The 16,959-nt window shown below is 49.3% G+C and overlaps 1 protein-coding gene and 1 long non-coding RNA gene across 2 annotated transcripts in view; one reads left to right on the top strand and one right to left on the bottom strand.

Moving 5' to 3' along the window:
* Positions 1–149: 149 nt before the first annotated feature.
* TADA1 (transcriptional adaptor 1) lies at positions 150–14,330 on the top strand. Its single transcript, XM_084265908.1, has 8 exons — positions 150–258; positions 437–528; positions 1,406–1,471; positions 7,653–7,750; positions 10,470–10,679; positions 11,641–11,792; positions 12,747–12,909; positions 13,876–14,330. The coding sequence occupies exons 1-8, from the start codon at positions 185–187 to the stop codon at positions 14,026–14,028; spliced, it is 1,008 nt and encodes a 335-aa protein (XP_084122034.1). The 5' UTR covers positions 150–184; the 3' UTR covers positions 14,029–14,330.
* A 21-nt stretch (positions 14,331–14,351) lies between these two features.
* The window catches only part of LOC311193175, a 156,421-nt gene continuing 153,813 nt past the window's right edge, over positions 14,352–16,959 (bottom strand). Inside the window, exon 4 of the long non-coding RNA XR_014617374.1 lies at positions 14,352–14,576. This is a non-coding gene — a long non-coding RNA (uncharacterized lncRNA). The remainder of the gene's footprint in view (positions 14,577–16,959) is intronic.

The raw sequence follows: 16,959 nt of genomic DNA, 5'->3' as shown, positions 1-16,959 counted from the left end.
TGCGCGGGGCCGCCACCGCCCCCCTCGGGCGGGAGGTGTGTGTGGGGGGGGGGGGGGCCTTGGCGGAGTGTCACGTGACACGGGGCTGCCGCGCTTTACGGCCGTCGCGCTTTACAGCGTTTTGCGGGCTGGTGGGGGAAGGTGGCGGGTCGGGCCTGGCGCTGCCGCCTCGCTCCCCCCGGTGATGGCGACGTACGTGAGCGAGCTGGAGGCGGCCAAGAAGAGCCTGAGCGAGGCGCTGGGGGAGAACGTGAAGCAGTGAGTGCGGCGGGGGCGTCCCGCGGGGTTGGCGTTGGCCGGGCCCGGCCCGGGCGCTGTGCCGCGGCTGCGGGGGCACCTCGGCGCGGGCCTGGCCTCGGGCCCTGCCGGGGGAAAGCGGTGGGGGTGTGACCGGCGCTTTTCGTTTGGTGTCCGCACCTTCCCGGCTCTCCCCTAGGTACTGGGCTAACTTGAAGCTGTGGTTCAAGCAAAAGATCAGCAAGGAGGAGTTCGACTTGGAAGCGCGCAGGCTTCTCACGCAGGATAACGGTAAAAGGGCGCTCTTTGTTTGTGTTCCTGCTGTTCCTTGTGCTGCCTTGCCCCTGGCAGGCCTAGGGGGAGCTCCTCACCCCGCCCTCTCCCCTCCCCCACCCACCGTGCATGTTTCTTCCTGAAGCAGGAAGTTGCTGTGAGGGAAGTAGGAATGGCCGTGAGTTTTTAACTCCAGGGACGTGGAGTTAAAAAGGTGTGAGGCGCCCTAGTCTGCAGGGGGAAGTCCCTTTGTAGCCCCAACACTGACAGGTGTTTTGGTCTTGTATAAATACGGTAAAAAGGTAAAATATACTGTTCTAGTGACCAATGAGGTGTACTCTTATATCTTTGTAAAGACCTGGTCCTTTCCATGCTGTTCAGGGCTGTCTCTTTGGTTGGGACTGAACTGGTGTTGTGGCTGAAGTAAGGGAGAGATCCCCTAGATTTACTTAGCTGATTTGGAGCAGGTGGATCCCCTTCCTGGCCTTTCCAGGTGGCAGATTGGAGCACTGAAGGAGTGCCTCTGCCCTTGCCTCTGTGCAGGTCTGCAAGCATTGGGCTTTGAGGCTACTGGGGTGCCTCCAGAGTGCCATGTTGATGATCCTTGTGGGGAAGGGCAGGGAGTTGGTTGATGTGGGGACTTGAAGGTTAAAGAGGATCCTGTAACCTTCCGATTCTGCTTAGGAAGTGTCCTTTCTGCTAGTGTGGTGGTAGCAGATTCTAGATCTAGTAAATGACAACTCAGAAGAACTTAAATTGAAAGCTGTGCCTGTGTAGCTGAGCACATGGAGAAGACATGGCTGTGGAGGGGGGTGGTGAGCTGTTTTAAGGTGGCTGTGAGGGAGGTGCCTCTGTGCACTGCTGTGTGGCTAATGAACTGTCTGTCTTTATGCAGTCCACTCTCACAACGACTTCCTCTTGGCTATTCTTACCCGATGCCAGATCTTGGTTTCTGCACCAGGTGAGTCCCCAGAAGCTTTATGTAAAGCAGTTGGGTGGTAACATGTTGCCACGTGTGTGTTTGGGTTGTGTGTGAGGCACTCAGGTGTTCTGAGCCTTAATATTCACAGGGGGTTTTTTTGCCACACAGGCAAAAGGCTAGCCAGGTAGTCATCCAACTGAGTTCAGCAGAGATGCTCTCACAATTAACTGTGTGTGCTTGATTGGAGGCTGATACTGGGTTGCTGTGTGTGTGATAAACTTGGTTGGCTTCTGGGTTGGGTGTGTACTGCAAGCTGAAGTGTAAAGGGGGATGCTGCCTTGTCTTTGATGTGCTTTGCTTACTACTTCATTTCTCTTCTGAGCTGAGCAATGATCTGTGTTCTTTGCTGGGGAGATCATTTTGAGGAGCTGGATTGTCCTGACTGATGTTGAATTCAATTATGTATCTGATAAAAAAATGCTTGCTGTGAAGCTTGATGGAGCTGTGGCCAATTAACTCACCCTTCTGGAGATAGTTAGCCTTTTACATTTGTAAGCATTTAGAATAGCTGTTGTCAGAGCTGTAAGACCTTTTGTTTGTCTTCAAAAGAGCTCTCAAGCCAGAGATCTGATAGGCAATTAGAGATATGAAACTGCTGCATAGTACGGGAGAGAAAATTGTAGCTCTGATGGGCTGAGACCTGAGATGAGTTTTTTTGAGGGGGGGAGTGTCTGTTATTAGAGTACCTGGTGTAGCTGCAGGAGGGAAAAAATGCAAAGCTTAGGGATACCCACAGCTTTTTGTGTGGTAGCCTGTCCTTAGCTGTTGCAGCTGTGCTAATTGCGTGCTAACCTCCCCCACCTCCAGACCTGCTTTGTTTCCTCTCACACTTCAGAGACACCTTTTGTGCCCTAGACTGGTCCTCTTTAGTGGTCTGTACTCATGTGATTGAGAAGACTTGTATCTAAATCTTGCTGCTGGTTTCATGTACTTTCAGCTGGACTACAAAAAGAAAGTACAGGAACAGTGGTTACTCTGAGTGATACCTGAAGTATGAGAGTCTGAACAGGGAGGGAGGGAGTGTGCCTGTTCTCTTGGCACTGAGCTGGTGTGTGTGTTTTAGGTTGTAGCCCAGATGTCTTGCTTCTGAGTGACAGTTAGAGCCTGTTGCTGTGTGACTGAAGCTGGGCTGGGTTATTCCTGTGTGCACTGCTCTGTACTAAACTGTACTGAATTTAATTTGTTTCTCCAGGCACTTAGTTTTGTGCAGCTCTTCTGTAGCTGCCTGGTCAGGCTTTGTCTTCCCTGGCTTCAATACCTCAGATCTGTCAGCAAACTCTACCAGCTCCCCAGAACCCCCTTTCCAAGGCTGTCTAGGGATGTGTGAAGCCTACCAGCCTCACACAAAGCAGTGTGGTGCTCCTTTCCAATGCTTGTTACTTCCTGCCTGACTGACCTTTTTCACTTCAGTCCTTGCAAGGACTTTCCCTCTTCCCCCATTGAGCTTACTCTCCTTAAGAGCCTTTGAAGAACCCTAATTTGTAGTACTTTAGCAGATTAGTGATGGTGTTTAAGGGAGTGCTAGCTGACCAGATAGGCAGCTTCAGTGCTTTCAGGCAGGCTTTTGTTGGCTCTGATCCACAGACCTGCACAAGCCAGCTTGAAACACACCAGTCCAGTGATGAGTGTGTTCTTAAAGACACAAGTTAGTGCTCTGCTGGTCCCTTTTGGGATCTCTGTTTTGCTTTCCTCAGACCAATGTAGTCTCCCAGGATTTGGGAGCTAATCTGTGCTGAGATACCTCTTTCTGGGCCACTGCCTGGTAGATCTATTACAAGTACATTTTACTTGCCAATCTGTCTTGTGTGGCACAGTGCACTGTACACACAAGCCCAGAAAAACGAGCGTGAGCAGGATACGAGATGCTAAATCTAGATTTCTTTTTCTCCCCTTAGATGCCAGCCTGACACCTGCCAGTTTTTCTTGGGTTTTCCCTCCCCCCCTCCCTGTAGGAGTGGAAATCTATCAGATTTTTGTCTCTGCCACTGTGTTTTGGGTAGAAGGTGTTTACTTGATGACTCGTGGAAACAAGTAACTCTGAAGAAGTGTGCTTGGTGCCCTTGGCACGCCATCGCAGGGTTACTGGCGCGTGTTCTTTCCACCTCTGCGTGACAGACAAGGGGGAAAGAACCATCTGTAAAAAGGTTTGTATTAAAAAAAAATATGTTGTGTGGTCAGTGTTTAAAAGTGCACTTGTTGTTTGGCATTTGGAATAGGAAACCTTGGGGGAGGAGGTATTTTTAAAGAATGCTTGTTGAACCAGGCAAGCAAACCCACCTGATCCAGATCTTGCTGCTCTGGTTACACCTGGGCTGGCAGGGGAGTGCTGGGTGAATGGGACCCTTTGTGGGAACACTTTGTTCCCCCCACCACCCCGACCTGCTTAGGCTGTTGGTCAGGCAAACATCAGATCCTGGTTCAGCAGCCTGTGTGGCATGGAATGTTTAGGGTTGGTGGTGGAAAGGGAGGGAAGTTCGTGTCTATTCTGATGTGAGGAATGACCAGCTGCTTTAAATCCTGCTCAGCTCCCACTAAGGGATCCTACAAATCCTGAAAATGCCTGAAGCTGTTCCCTGTGATCACTCTCTTGTAAAGATGCCCATAAACCCTGGAGTGACACCCACCTGTAACTAAAATACCCTGTGTAAGTGTGCCTTACTGGTGACTTTGGGTTGGCTGTGCTGGCCTGAGTGGTGTGGGACACAACTATGAGGAAACTGGTTTTGTTGGTACTCTCTTTCTAACAGTATTTTCAAAAGTGCTTTTCTGAATTTTCTGGGGTTTTTCTCCCCCCAGGAAAAATTCCATTGAGAACAACTCCAGTTTAAAGCCCTCCTTACCTGGAGTGGGCTTGCACAGTGAGTGTGCCTGGCTCCTGGGGTGGCTGGGAGCCATCCAGTTTGTGAGGTTTCTTGAGTGAGCACATCTCACCTCCCTCTTTGGCTGAATGTTAACAGTGTGACTGAGACAGCTGCAAACACCTGAGTTAGGGATGTAAGGATTTAGTTTATTTACCAGTAATCTGGAGCCGACTAAGAGGTGGTCTAGTGGATTAGGACTCTTGCTGGGGCAGTGTGAGGGTTTTGTTATATTGGGGTTTCTCACAGGCTTTTGCTTCAAGGGTTGCCAGCTGTGAGACAGGCTCAGGTTGCTCCTGTTCCACTTCTCTCCAGAGAGCTGGGAAGGGAAGAACACTGAAGTGTGAGCTGATGACAGAGGTGGGTCATCAGAATATTTTTTTTTGATGAAAATCTTGTCCCTGCACAAAGATTTGATAAAAGAAATGCCAACAAAACAACTAAGCAGCTGAAGGTGAAACAAACAAGAGCAGGAACGTGAGTGTTTCCTGTGCCTGGGTGCTTTTCTCTGTGTCTTTGTCCTTTCCTCTGGCACAGTGCTGGTGCAGCATGTCAGGAAAACCTAAAGCACTGCCTGGACTGGCCAGAGCCATCACTGCAGAGATGTGGCAGCTTTTGGGAAAGCATTCTTATGTATTGCTTGTATTTAAAGGTGAATGAACATCCACTGCTGTGGCTTGTGGATGTGTAATTTGCTTGCTAGCAAGGTTGAATAAAAGCCACTGACATACCTGCAGCCACTTCACAAATGTCGGTGAATCAACCCAGCCTTGTCACTTGTGGCCAGGAAGACAAGTACTGGTTTTGTTAGAATACCAGAGGGAAATTTCACTTTCCTCATCTAGTGGAAGTCAGGGTTGGTAATTTGGAAGCCTGGAAAAGGAGCCAAAAAAAATTTAATTATATATATTTGCCCTGTGCTCATGTGATGGGGAATAGGAGATAGAACAAGGAAGAGGTGAGATAATAAGCTGAGTCTGCTGAAATTATTGTTAAATGTGCAGATTGAGATTCAGTTCAGTTGTATCTTTCAGATCCACTCTCAAAGCCTAGCAATTTAGTTGCCATTTATTTTGAATGTTACCATGTTGTTTTAGAGAGACCTGTAAAACATTCAGGCTCTGCTCTGACCTCTTCACCTGCGTTACGGTGTCAGATGAAAGGGTTGTGTTTCACATTTCTGCCTCCATCCGTTCTGCTGCTTGTGTCTCTGCCACCTGGTCTCACAGCTAGCCATGGATGCTTTGGTCAGTGAGGCTTCAAAGGAGCTGTGTGAGACTTCTGGCCAGGAGGAAGGGCCTGGGCTGGAGTGACATTGGGAGCTGGAGGGCTGTGCTTTCAATGAAAGCTTTGAGTCAGGCCAAGCAACTTCGGTGTCTGTCCCAAACACACCTAATCCCCCCCTGCCTAGAAGGGGTCTGACCCAGAGGAGGAAGAAAGGACTCCTCTGTAAAGAGCAAAAACACCTTGTGAGAGAAGTGGTGCTATTTTGATAGGACTTAAGATGGAAGTACTGAGTTCTCAGTGAGGGGCAGGAGTGGTCCTTGAGATGACTGTCCATGGTATTTTCCCCCACCTCTTCATCAAGGCCTCTACTGCTTGATGATTTTTTAAGGGCTTATTTATTTTATTTTAATCTCCTATAACTGAACAGTAGATTCTGACAGCAGGGTTTGTTGTAGGTTATTGGTCTTCACCTCACTAATAGGATGGCACTAAACTTTTTAGGTAACTTTTTAAATAGGGATCTTTGTGTAGGTTGTTGCTAACCCCTTCTTAGCAGCTGACTGATTAAAAACTTGACCTGAATCCTATGGTTTAGCCTGATCCTTAACTCCATATTTTAGAAGGTGTTTTTCATGGCAGGAAACACAAGCACAAGTTGTACTTGTGCTTCAGCCACGGTTGTGGGAAGCTCCACATAGCCAAGGACTTCCAGCCAGCCCCATTCCCTACAAACAGGGCTGTAGTGTAACTGTATCTGAATTCCTGATTGTGGCAAACTAAGTGTAGCTGTGAGAGCTGGATGTAAACATGCCATTTGGTGTGAAGCTGGTGTTGAGCAGGTGACAAGAGAGAACCAGACCTGATTGTGAATGTGCCTGAGGCTCACAGTGTTGTGGGATGGTTGCTGTCACTCCTTGTCTGTGTCTGGAGGAAACGGCAAACGCTGGCTCAGGTGTGGCCAGGGAGCATCTGAGATGTGCCTGTGCTGTCAGCAGAGCTCCAGCCTCTGCTTTGGAGGCAGCTGAAGTACCTTCAGAGCTGAGCTGCCCAAGCTCCCTGGAGGTAGGTAGGGACCCCACCACGGGCCGTGCTCTGCTCCCAAGGGTGTTTGCTTGCTGCACAAAACCAAGAGAGGAGGGTACTGGTGGTGCAAAGCAGAGCCTGCCTCTGTAGCCACAAGAGGGCTGTCCAGCCTTTGGTTGTACTTCACTGTCGGCAGGCGAATACTCATCCAATGAGCTGTTGTCTTCAATCGCAGCGTGCCTGGAGGAGTTGTGCATGGATCCTGTAAACCTGTCAGCAGGAAATCTGCTAGGCTGGCCTTGCTGACAGCTGTGTGACCACCAGGCTGTGATTTGGCCTGCTGTAGGTGTCAAACAGCATACAGTGGGCTTTGGCAGCCTGCTTAAGGTGATGTGACCAAATGAGTTCGGTGTTGATGCTCCACAGCAATCTGTTTCAGCTGCTTGCCAGCTCTGGTCGGGGCCAAGCTCACTGCTGGTGGTGGTGATGCCCTGCACTGGGGCTCAGCAGCTTTTGTGCTGCTTCCCTCTCAGTGAAATGGGAATGATCAGCCAAGATGTTTAACAGGAATCTGAGACAAAACTTGCTAAAGCTGATGGGGGACTGTAAAGCCAGATGTAATAAGTAGCTTGATCCTGCTGGTAGCAGATCTGATTAGCATCTGACCTGATCCAGAAGTTAGTGGGGAGGATAATCCCCCTTCCAGGCAAGCTCCTGTCATCTTCCCGCTGGAACAAATACCTCGTTCCTTCCTTGTGGCTTTCCTTGCAGGCTGTGCTCATCTCTATCTGCTGTGAGTTTGTGGACAGAAATTTCTGCTTAAGTAGAGGGTCATGGGGGAGTTGAACTGGCAGAAAACTGACAAAGGAAGGGGAAGGCTGCCAAAAGCATTCTCCCCAGAGAAGCCCTTCTGCTGGGCCGTGGATTTTGGTTTTGGTTTAAGGCTTAGCAGGGCTTAAGCATTAGGGGTTTTTCTGCTTGGACAGTTCCATCCTGGCACTAAGCAATACCTGTCAAGAGTGTGTTGTGTCTTGTTTCTTTTCTGTTTGTAGAAGGTGCTGGATCTCTGCCGTGGCCGGGTGGCTCTGCAACAAAACCTGGAAAGCCCAAAGGGAAGAAAAAGATATCTTCAGTTCGACAGAAGTTCGATGTAAGTGTCACAGTCAAATGGTCGTGGCTCTCTGACATCCTGTGAGGGGTGAGGAGCTCTGCACAGCACACAGGCTTTGTTACTGCCAGGGTTGTCACATGTGATGATTTATGTCATATTTGCTTTGAGTTCTTGCCTGGGGCGGGAGGGGAGACAGCAGCCTCTGAAGGGAGAGGTCTGACCCATCTCTCAGGCACTGGAAAATCCATGGAAGTATACATCAATGTCAGAGTTGCAAAAGCTTTATCGCAGGAACCCACTCACACATTTACCAAATTCTTGAAGCAAAAGTAACTTCCTATTTGTTCAGGCAGGCAGAATTCCATGATTGTGATCCCTCAGCAGGACAGCGTGTTAGTTGTACCATGGGTGGAATGTTTGGGGTTTTTTCAGAGGGTCAGGTTGTTTCAGAACTGGAAGTGCTTTGCAGAGATGCTGTCTTCGGGCAGGTGGCCGTGGAACATGCAAGGTGCAGTTCACTTTGCAGTGAAGGGTCTGTATGTCCCTCTGACACTGTCGTGTGCATGTTCAGCAACTGCTTCTGTGCTGTCAGACCAGTGCCAGGGGTGCTGGTGTAAAAGAGGATTGGGATGGGATAGGAGTTGGTAAGACTGTTCAGACTGAACTGAGTTAACAGTGTGAATTAACAGAGACTGTCTGTCTCTTGCTGAGCCAGGCTTGTCAGAGAACTGAACCAGACCATGATAAGGCACAAAAAGCTATGAAACACAAAGGGACCCCACACCCCAAGTCTTTCTTGCTGTGTTATTCAGCTGGATCAGCATTCCTTGCAGCTGGATGAATGCCAAAGCCAGGGCACAGAAAAGGGGCCTGGGGATGGGGGAGAAAGGTGGGGGTGTGACACCTCCCGCTCCTGCGCTGCGAGAGGTTAGCTTGGCTCATGGCAGCGTGAACCCCACTTCTGGGGGCTGCGGTCAGGCACGGGGTGTGTGCTGTAGCCTGGTGTTTCAAGGGGTTGTGAGTCTGGCTGAAGGCTCCTTGTATTAAACTGCTGAAATACTTTGCTGCATTCCCAGCTGCAGCCTGAATTCTGAGGGCAGTCCACGCTGCTGCTTGTTGTTTTTAAAACTTCACCATAACTTCTCAGTAGTGAGTAGTGACATAGAAACCTTGGCATTTGGTTTACTCTGATACCCTTATGTTACACCATGTTTCTAGTGTGTGTTTATACACGTGTTCCTGGAATGCTTGGTAGCAAGTACTGTATGAATTGTATGTTTTGGTTAATGGCCTTGCCTGTTACTAGAATTCCCGAGCAGTGTGAACTTGAAGTGCCTTGATATTTCCTGATGTTGCCTCATTGGTCAGGGTAACAGCTGTGAATGACTGACTGTGGGTCCATTCCAACTGGCTTCTGCTCTCCCAAAAAGCATTCCTCCCCAGTTGCTTACATTTTGAAGGTTCTTTCTTTTTTTTTTGGGGGGGGGGGGGGTATACAGGCATGCAGCTTTCCTGTAATGAAAGCATAAATCTTCAGAATTACGGGGAGGGAAACCTGCTTTCACATCAGTAGTGGGTGGATTGGTTTTTCACTCTGAGTTAAATGCCACACTGTCCTTTGAATAAAGCAACCCCCTTCCTCTCCAGAAACAAAGATATGAGAAATCCACTTTGCTGTATATTCATTGTTTATATTTAAAGTATGTGTTTGTCTTGTTGCCCTGTAAGAGTCTTGTGGCAGTCTTTCAGAATCATCAGGTTTGTGGCATGGAGAGTTGTGGCAGTATATGAGCCAGGGCTAAGTTATTCCCTTGTGTGTTTGGGGCTGGGCCAAGTGCATGTCTGGGCCCAAGGATTTGTTATTGCTGCTGTCTGCCTTCCCCCCCCCCCCCCCCCCCCCGCTCCCCCCACTTTACCTGGGGACTGAGACTTCTGGGAGTCACTTTAGGCACTTAGAGCTTGAGACACCAGGGCATCAAGGGTATTGTTCTGGAAAACTTGTGCCCTGGGAAATGGGCACTAATACATTCTGGTATGAATTCCTGTTCTGTGACGGTTGTTGGTTTTTTCCAAATAGCTGAATCAGTTCTGAAAAACAGTCATAATCCACCTCAGAATCAGTGACTGCAGTAACACAGCTCAGCTCAGTGCATTGAAAGCACATGGGGAGGCTAGGGCATGAAATTCAGAACTGGAATTTGGCTAAGTTTTTGCATATAAAGCTTTAAAGAAATAAAAGAATTGCTTGGGAATTGCATCAGCTTAGGATCATGTACAGTTAGTGAGTGAAAGTACAGCCTTCTGTACAAGGAATGACTAAATAGACAGGAACCCTTCAGCATAGGAGGAGGTGACTGAGATGTGAAAGTCCATAAAATCATCACTGGCCTGGATAGTGTGAACAGATTAGAGGGACAATGACTGTGTTTGAGACTTGCAGGAGAATCAGATTGTCTGTCTAGCAGGTGGGAAGTACAGACCTGACCACAGGACATGACCCTTTGTTCAGTGCATTGTAACGCTGTAGAATTTCTTGCAGGTTCCCAGGCTGTCTAATTAATAAAAGGACACCAACACCAGCTTAGAAATAGCAGATGCAAATTGTTGGGAGAGTGTCCTCAGGTGAGGTGTTGCTCTGCTTGTCCTACTGTGATATGTTGTCATAGGTGTTTGTTCTCTGCCTGGAGAGGGGATGTTTGGCTAGATAAACCAAAGGGTCTGGCTGTCATCTTACGCTTCAATATTGTGTTTGTAACAGCACCGGTTCCAGCCTCAGAATCCCCTCTCTGGAGCCCAGCAGTTTGTGGCAAAGGATCCTCAGGAGGATGACGACTTGAAGCTGTGTTCTCATACCATGATGCTTCCTACACGTGGCCAGTTAGAAGGAAGGATGATCGTAACCGCGTATGAGCACGGGCTAGACAATGTCACAGAGGAGGCGGTGACCGCGGTGGTGTATGCTGTGGAGGTGAGGCTGGGCCGCGCTGGTGGTCTTGTTACACCGGGGACAAAAGGCTCCGTGTGCTGAGGGGAAGTGTCCCTCTGTGGGGAGAGGAAACCCGCCTCTCTAATGGCCTGTTTGCCTTGGGAGGAGTGAGATGAGAATCAAAGGGCTTCCAGACTTGTGGCGTCATAGATGGGGAGTTTTGGATTTCTGCCTGCAAGTGTTAAGTACTTTAAAGTGCTTTAATTGCTTTTAATTAATAGCTACTTGCATAGAAAGAGCTCCAGACTTGCTGAAGTAGCTGTTTTGGAAAATGCTGTTCTGATGACTTACGATCAGCAACAGAACAGGAGCTGTAGTTTAAACAGTTCTGTAGAAAAATAATGCGTTGCAGGGGCAAGTGTCTGGCTTGGGAGTGGAGTGACAGAGTCAAGGAATGTCTGCAAGTGAAGTGCCTGCTGCTGTCTCTGGCCATGGCTGGTGCGTTACCAGACGCATCCCAGGAATGATGCTGCTTGTTACTTGGATGCTCTCTGGAGTCATGATGTGGAGGCCAACCTGAATTCCACTCTCCGGAGTCACGATGTAGAGGCCAACCTGAATTCCCCGCCTGGGAGCAAGGCCAAATTTGGAAGCAGTTGTTGCCTTGGTGGTTGGTTTTTTTCCCAGACAGTTGCTTCTCCAGCACTTTCCAGGCAGCTCTACACTCTGAAAAAGAGGAGTGGCTTTTCACTAGTTTTAGGGCCACTCTTTCGGTACAAGTGCAAGGTCTGGTGTCATTTATGAAATCTTAACTTTATCAAAGGGATCAGAGGTTGGGAATTTCCTAGCATTTAAGAAACCTCTTTGACATTTGAAGCAGCACATCGCGTATGGTCATAGCAGCACTGCTTCTGTCTTGCCAACTGGTGAGGCGCTTCTCATAGCTGTGGCTCGGTAGGGCGAGTAAACTGGCACCGTGTCCTAAGACTGCTTGTCGTTGCAGAACCATCTTAAGGACATCCTGACCTCCGTGATATCCCGGCGGAAAGCCTATCGCCTGAGGGATGGCCATTTCAAGTACGCCTTCGGAAGCAACGTTAACCCACAGCCCTACCTGAAGAACAGCGTTGTTGCTTATAACAACTTAATTGAGTGGTAAGGAGCTCCTGGCATGTTGCTGATCTCAGATACAATTTTACAGTCCTGAAGTTACCCCCGTAGTCGGGTTTCATCGTTTTCTTCGTAGAACTTGTTAATAATGGTGTTCAGCTTTCACTCACTAGGAAGGTATCGGCACAGAGGGAGAATTTGGGGATTTCTCAACAGCGGAGTTTAGGACAGGGGTGATTCTCTCTTCCTTGCCCGTGCTTGTCCATCAGTTTTAAGAAGGTGTCCCTGACCCTCTCTGAATGCCTTTGGTGATCGTTGCTCTTTGGAAGCTGTAGTGAGTGATGCAGGAATTTTGCTGCTGTTGGCTGAACTGCCCTTGGGCAGCAGAGCCCTGCCTTTGTGGAAGCACTGCTCTTGTGTCACAGGAATGAAATGTCAGTGAAGACCTATGGGACGCTGCCACTGTGTCACTTCCTGCACCCAGACATAGTTATGGTGCCCTGGCAGGCCTTTTTGGTTAGCACAGCTTCAAGATAATCTTGTTTTCCAGAGGCTCAACATCAAACAGTTTGTGCTGCACATCTGGCAGCATGTGTATACGAGAAGGCAGGTCTGTTTGTCCAGGACAGCTTCTAGCAGTTGACAGGAGGTCGTGGGTGTTTAAAGATTTGATTATAGCATTACAAATGCAATCTGCTCCAAACAACTCTTAACAGCTAATGTCTTTCAATTTATTGTTCTGGGTGCCTTCGTTTCTACCCTGTGTAAAAAGGATTGGCTGTGAATCATAAGCTGCCCAGCAGAGATCAGTTACAGAGCAGGCTTGAAGCACATTGAGGATTGTGTTGTGCTATTTTTATCAAACTGGAATTGTAAAGAGATGTTAATTACAGCTGAAATAACTTTATGTACTTGAGGGTTAAGGTCAACTGGTACAGAAAAACAAACCCTGGTGCTGTCTTCTTGACTGGAAAGTTTTATTGCCTGCTCTGTCTGCAGCCCTCCCACCTGTGCGGCACCTTCTGCCGGTCAGAGTCTTGCTCCCCAGCCCCCGCCTGACGATGCTGAGCAGCAGGCAGCTCTACTCCTCGCGTGCTCTGGAGACACCTTACCAGCATCCCTGCCACCAGTGAACATGTATGACCTTTTTGAGGCACTGCAGGTAAGCTCCTCATGTGACACTGTCCCATGCCGCAGTGCTGTCCTGAGTACTAGCTACCAGTCTCAGATTTGGTTTGCATGCATGGAGAGGGATTTGATTTCATCTCTGACAGTCCATTGTCGTCTTTACTTCTCAAATTTATGGCCCTGTGGCTTTGACTGCCTCCTACTAGGTGATGGTTAACATCCAGTCAGCCCATGGTTTAATGCCTGTTCCATTCCCCGTGGTCAGAGTTGATGAGGAAATCCTTGCCTCTCCTTATGTAGCTATAAGAAGGGTAAACTCTTCCTCTGTAGCAGGAGCGTGGCAATTAGATCAGAACTGAGCCAGACTGAGATTCTGACAGCAGTGCAGCAAGGTGACTTGCCTGGCATGCCTGTCCTTACTCATGTTCCACCCTGGGCACCTGGAGGAATGCCTGGCCCTGGCATGGGGACTCCCCAATGCTGGGGAGGTGCCAAAGGTAGGCTGGATGAATTTTCCTGTGGCTGTGCGTGCCTCTGGCTCCCTCCCGCTCTGGGGACATTCAGACTACTTTAAATGTCTAAAATTAGCTGTGAGGAATTCCCCCTTGATCTCTGCTATTGTGAACAGACCTTGGGATTTTGTCTCAAGGTTGTGGAGGCAGACCGTTTTTTGTAAGAGCTGTAACCAACCGTTCATCTCGTGTGTTTAGTCAGATAGAATTGTCTGTAAGATTTTTATGACAATGCTTCATCAGAAGAGCAAAATGACTCTCTCCTTACCATGCCACTCCTTTACAAGACAGTGCAAGCAGGCGGGTCTTCCGCGCTGGCAGTGTGGCGGTGCTGGCAAGATGCAGCTCTGTGTGTGACAGTGTGTGTGACAGTGTGTGTTCCTGCTCTGCTCAGCCTGTAGCAGAGAGGGGTGGGGGGGTTCTTGCATGGGCAGGAAGGAGAAACCTGTGTGAAGGCACAAAACCCGTTTCCTAACGCGTGCCCCCAGGTGCACAGGGAGGTCATTCCTGCGCACACCGTCTACGCTCTGAACATCGAGAGGGTTGTCATGAAGCTCTGGCATCCGAACCACGAGGAGCTGCAGCAGGACAAGATCCATCGCCAGCGCCTGGCAGCGAGGGAAGGCCTGCTGCTCTGCTAGGGCTGGGCAGCCAGCGCAGGCCTCGGGTGGCCGCCGTGCTCGGCCGTGGGCTCGGCGTTCAGACGCTGCTTCAAAACCTGTGTCAGCGTTTCAAGGGTGACGTAAGTTATGAGTCGACTTTTCCTATGGAAACACGACTGACTGGCAGTGCACTTTCTCTGCCTCCCCAGACTCATGCACTGTGAAGCACTTGCAGCAATCCCACTGAATTGGAGAGGAGAAACGAGAGACTTGTTTGCAAAGACTCTGTGGTTTTGGGGTATTTGGGGTTTTTTTTTAAGGAAAAATAAATGAGGATGAAGAGTTGGTTTTAAATGAGCTATATTTGTGTTTTCTTTTGTGAGCATCGGTAATCTACGGCTTCATCCTCCCCTCCCAGGCAGTTTCCCTTCAGAGATCTGTCTCCAAGAGCCTTGTTCAACTCTTTTGCAATTAGTGGGATCCTTACCCATTCATTTAACTAATGTGGTGGGCTCTTGTGAAGGGAAGATGGGCGATTCTGTAAGCTGACATTGGTCTCACACCAGGGGGACTTTTGATTAGATGCTCTGAAAAAACAAGAAGGGAAAGTTCGTTTCAAGCCTGTCCTTTGAACTGTTCTGCGTGACAAAACCAAAGGTGCATGCTGTTATAGAAATCTCTGCCAGTTACCAAAATATGCAGGAAAATTACTCACACCCTGACTTTATTATCAGCCTGGTTCTTCACTCAGCCCTGTCTGGTGTTAGTTGTTCTAGGAATTGTTGGACTCGTGTCAGGAGGCTGCCTCTGTGCCTGGCTGCCTCCAGCTAAGGAGTCAGCCATCCCAGCAGGCAGCTTGAATCATCCCTGAGGTGGGACAGCAACTCCCAAGTAAGTGTCCCAATTCACTGCCTTAGTGTGGCAGGCTCCTTGGATCCCCAGCATGAACAAGATGACTTCATGGGGTGGGGGGGAGGGGGAACCAAAGCAGCCTCGTGTTACTTCATGGGGAGCTGTGCAGATTGCTGTGTAAAAGGGGGAATTCCACCTGTTTTAGATAATCTGTCTTCAGGAGTCAGCTGTGTGCTCCTTGGATGCTGAAGGGATCAGGTTGCTTATGAGAGTTCCATTGAAATGTCTTAATTACTGTGTTACCTGGCTCTTAGCCACACCTATGGAGGTACTTATCAAGGATGGCTTGGCTTGCTGTGCCTCCAGATAGTGACACTGAAACCGTTTTCTTTGAGGAGTTAAAAAGGGAAAGCTCATGGTTCTCCTCTGTTCCAGTCTTCCTCTGCTTGGCAAGTATTTGGATAGGAGAGCTGCCAGCTTTCCCCTTTCCTGTGCATCTTCCTTCTCTACTGTGCCCTCAAGGTGCAGGTGCCTGATGTTTCCTGCTAATTATCTTGTCTTTTTTTTTTTAAATAACATACTTTCTTGACTCTGAAGACTGTTTATCTTGGGCCAGAGCTGTGGCAAGCAGCTGTGCAGCTGTCGCTGTGTCCCTGCCTTTCCCTTATCCCCTGTGGATGTGCTGTGGAGTTCGGCAGAGCGAGTGGCTGTGCCTGTGCAGGTACTGGTGGCTCTCTGCACTAGACTGTTTTAGGACTGTGAAGAAGCTGGGAAGGGTGCCCACAGAGACCTGCAGTGGGGCCTGGCAGCTGTGCTCTTGGTAGGTCATGTCTCTTAAGGTATAGCAGGGCGTGCTTAAGGGGAGAGTGGGAAAGAGGAGGTGGGAGACTTATTTTGGTCCCTTTCCTCTCAACTGCTGTTTTTTCCTGTGTCTAAGCATCCATAGCTGTTCAGAGTGAGCCTCAGCTTAAAAGTTGACCCCAGTGGCTTTTACATGACAGTTTTTAAAAGCAACATTGAACCCAAGTAACTGCGTGTGGTAAGATCATCAAGTCACCAAAGTGTGGACTCTGGGGTGTGGGAGGGGGATTTCCCAGGTAATTGTTATGCTTCTGGTGTAAAATGAAAGCATTCAGTTTGTTTGCTAGAAACTTTGGGGCAGCTCTGAGGATTTCAGAACTCAGGAAAGCACGCAGCCTCTGACAGCATCACAAGTGAGTTCTGAAACAAAACACCAGGCATGGCACCGCCAAGTGCCTCTCCCTCCGGTTTGCATGTGCTGGGGGGAGGCTCTGCAGGCACGGCCTCGTGCTCTGAAGAGCTGAGTCATCTATTCCACACCGAAAAAAAAAAAAGTGGGTTATTTAGGACACCTGCCAGGTGAAGGCTGGAGTGAGGAAATCCCGTCAGCCCCGGCTCGCTGATGGGAGTCCGGAAGGCACGTGGCCTGGGCGCGCGTTCCCACGAGGCGCGAGGCCCTGGGGGAAGCGGCGCTTCACAGGCTGCTGGGGTGCCTTAGCTGGAAGGGACAGTCTGGAAGCTACTTTGTCCACCCCTGTGGAAAGGAGGACTAAGCTCAAAGTTAGAGTGGGCTGTCTGCTGCTGGAGGTGGGACCAGAGTGGCACTTCCTATTCAGGTGTCACTGTGCTGACAGTGAAGGCTTCTTGCCTTGTGTCCGATCAGAGTTTCTCATGTCCTGTCCCAAACAGCAACAACTGTGTCCGGTCTTTTCAATCCAGTAGAAATTGGGCTGTGCACTGGAAGCTGCTGCTTAGGAGCTTCTGTGGCTTCTAGCTTCTACTTCTAGGTTTGCAGTGGAAAAAACATTAGCCACCACATGGAAAAGGGGTTGGGTGTGGGGAAGTGCTCGAGAGCTTCACCAGTATTACTTCATGTCAGGAGTTCGGGTGAGGATGGCCAAACTGATCTTGGGTCACGCCCCAGGAGTGTAGGATGGAGGAATAAATTCCTTTGTGCTTATTTTTCAGACATTTCCAGCTGCCAGATCTGGCTTAAGTCTGACCAAACCTTTCCATCTAGGTGCTGGAGAAGATTCTAGAGATGTGAGTGTAGCCCTCCTCAACACCCTCAAGACTGGTGAGCAGGAAAGATGCTTC

This window comes from Gallinula chloropus (assembly GCF_964237585.1).
Source record: "Gallinula chloropus genome assembly, chromosome: 6".
Lineage (NCBI taxonomy): Eukaryota > Metazoa > Chordata > Aves > Gruiformes > Rallidae > Gallinula > Gallinula chloropus.
The sequence above is the reverse complement of the archived record's forward strand: the minus strand, read 5'-3'. Positions and strand labels throughout refer to the sequence as shown.

Coding starts and splice junctions, on each gene's coding strand:
- TADA1 (XM_084265908.1), top strand. CDS start 185: ATGGCGACGTACGTGAGCGAGCTGGAGGCGGCCAAGAAGAGCCTGAGC. Junction 529..1,405: donor GCTTCTCACGCAGGATAACG/GTAAAAGGGCGC, acceptor GTCTTTATGCAG/TCCACTCTCACAACGACTTC. Junction 7,751..10,469: donor CAGTTCGACAGAAGTTCGAT/GTAAGTGTCACA, acceptor TGTTTGTAACAG/CACCGGTTCCAGCCTCAGAA.